Raw genomic sequence first — 1,309 nt, forward strand, 5'->3', positions numbered from 1 at the left:
ATATATAACCAAGTACTTTTAGAATAAGATAACATATTTAAGAATTAAATTTCTAGTACAAATATAACACAAGATTAAAGCACACTGGTGATGTTAAGATTCAGTCTAGGTTTCCCCCATCTTAATTTCTTTCCTCCCTCCCACTTAAAATCTTAAAAAGTTTTATTATAAATTGGAAAAACAGAATTCTTAGAAAATAATAGGGTAATGAGTTGTATAATTCTCCATATAGATACAATCTGGTCTTCAGCAATCTGTAAGCTATTGACAATGTAACTCCATATTCAACAAAAAAAAAAAAGTCAAAGCATGATTTGGCCGGGGAGGGGGAATAAATATGAAATTATGTGGTAGACCCGTGCTCCAACAAAGAGTCTGAAGTGCAGGATAGCTGTAGAGAGATCTGGACCATTTAAGGAATAGAGAAGGCCAATCCCAAGAAATGGCACAATATTTTCAAGGTCATTCAGTTGGGCCCTTCGTATACGTTCTACTCTGTCATCAACCCAAAGGTACTTCTTGGCATTTTCTCCTTTGCCAAAGCTTATACAGTCTTCTGGGTTAGCAAAAACCTTTCTTGTTATTCTACAGAATGCAGTTGTAGTACTCATAAACATCATTTTTGAAAGAACAATCGTTGCATAGGAGGCAAATGCCATGAATATTTCATTTTCTATTAGCTGGGCAAGGTCAACCATTTTTTTCAATTTTGATTGTGGGGCCTATGGATCACAGCAGGATCAGGTAGCAAACCTGTCCTGGCAGGTGGGTGTCTGAACTGCGCAAATATTTTTTTTAGATAAGACACAGAAGCACAATCCAACAAATAAAACATTGATAAACTTGACTTCGTAAAAACGAAAAACTTTTATTCTTCAAAAGATACTGTTGCAGAAACCGGTTTGGCTCAATGGGTAGAGCGTCGGCTTGGGGACTGAAGGGACCCGGGTTCAATTCCGCTCAAGGGCATGTACCTTGGTTGCAGGCATATCCCCAGTAGGGGGTGTGCAAGAGGCAGCTGATCGATGACTCTCTCTCATCGATGTTTCTAACTCTCTCTCTCCCATCCTCTCTGTACAAAATCAATAAAATATATTAAAAAAAAAAAAAAAAGAAGATACTGCTAACAAAATGAAAAGGAAGACTACAGACTGGATTAAAATATTTGCCAACAAGTATCTCCTAAATGATTTTATCTAGAACACAAGTCAGCAAATTATAGCAACCTATTTTTGTAAGTCAAGTTTTACTATCTATGTACAGCTTCATTAAAGCTAAAATGTCAGAGTTAGCTAATTACAATCCAGAC

At 36.5% G+C, this 1,309-nt stretch overlaps 1 protein-coding gene across 1 annotated transcript; it reads right to left on the reverse strand.

The window, feature by feature from the left end:
• Positions 1-302: 302 nt before the first annotated feature.
• On the reverse strand, positions 303-698 carry LOC311610077 (microsomal glutathione S-transferase 1-like; the record flags this gene model as incomplete). Its single annotated transcript, XM_084860973.1, has 1 exon — positions 303-698. One exon carries the CDS (start codon positions 696-698, stop codon positions 303-305), a length of 396 nt encoding a protein of 131 aa, XP_084717099.1.
• Between the last annotated feature and the right edge of the window lie 611 nt (positions 699-1,309).

Source organism: Pipistrellus hanaki, assembly GCF_964339955.1.
Source record: "Pipistrellus hanaki genome assembly, chromosome: 1".
Taxonomy (NCBI): Eukaryota; Metazoa; Chordata; class Mammalia; order Chiroptera; family Vespertilionidae; genus Pipistrellus; species Pipistrellus hanaki.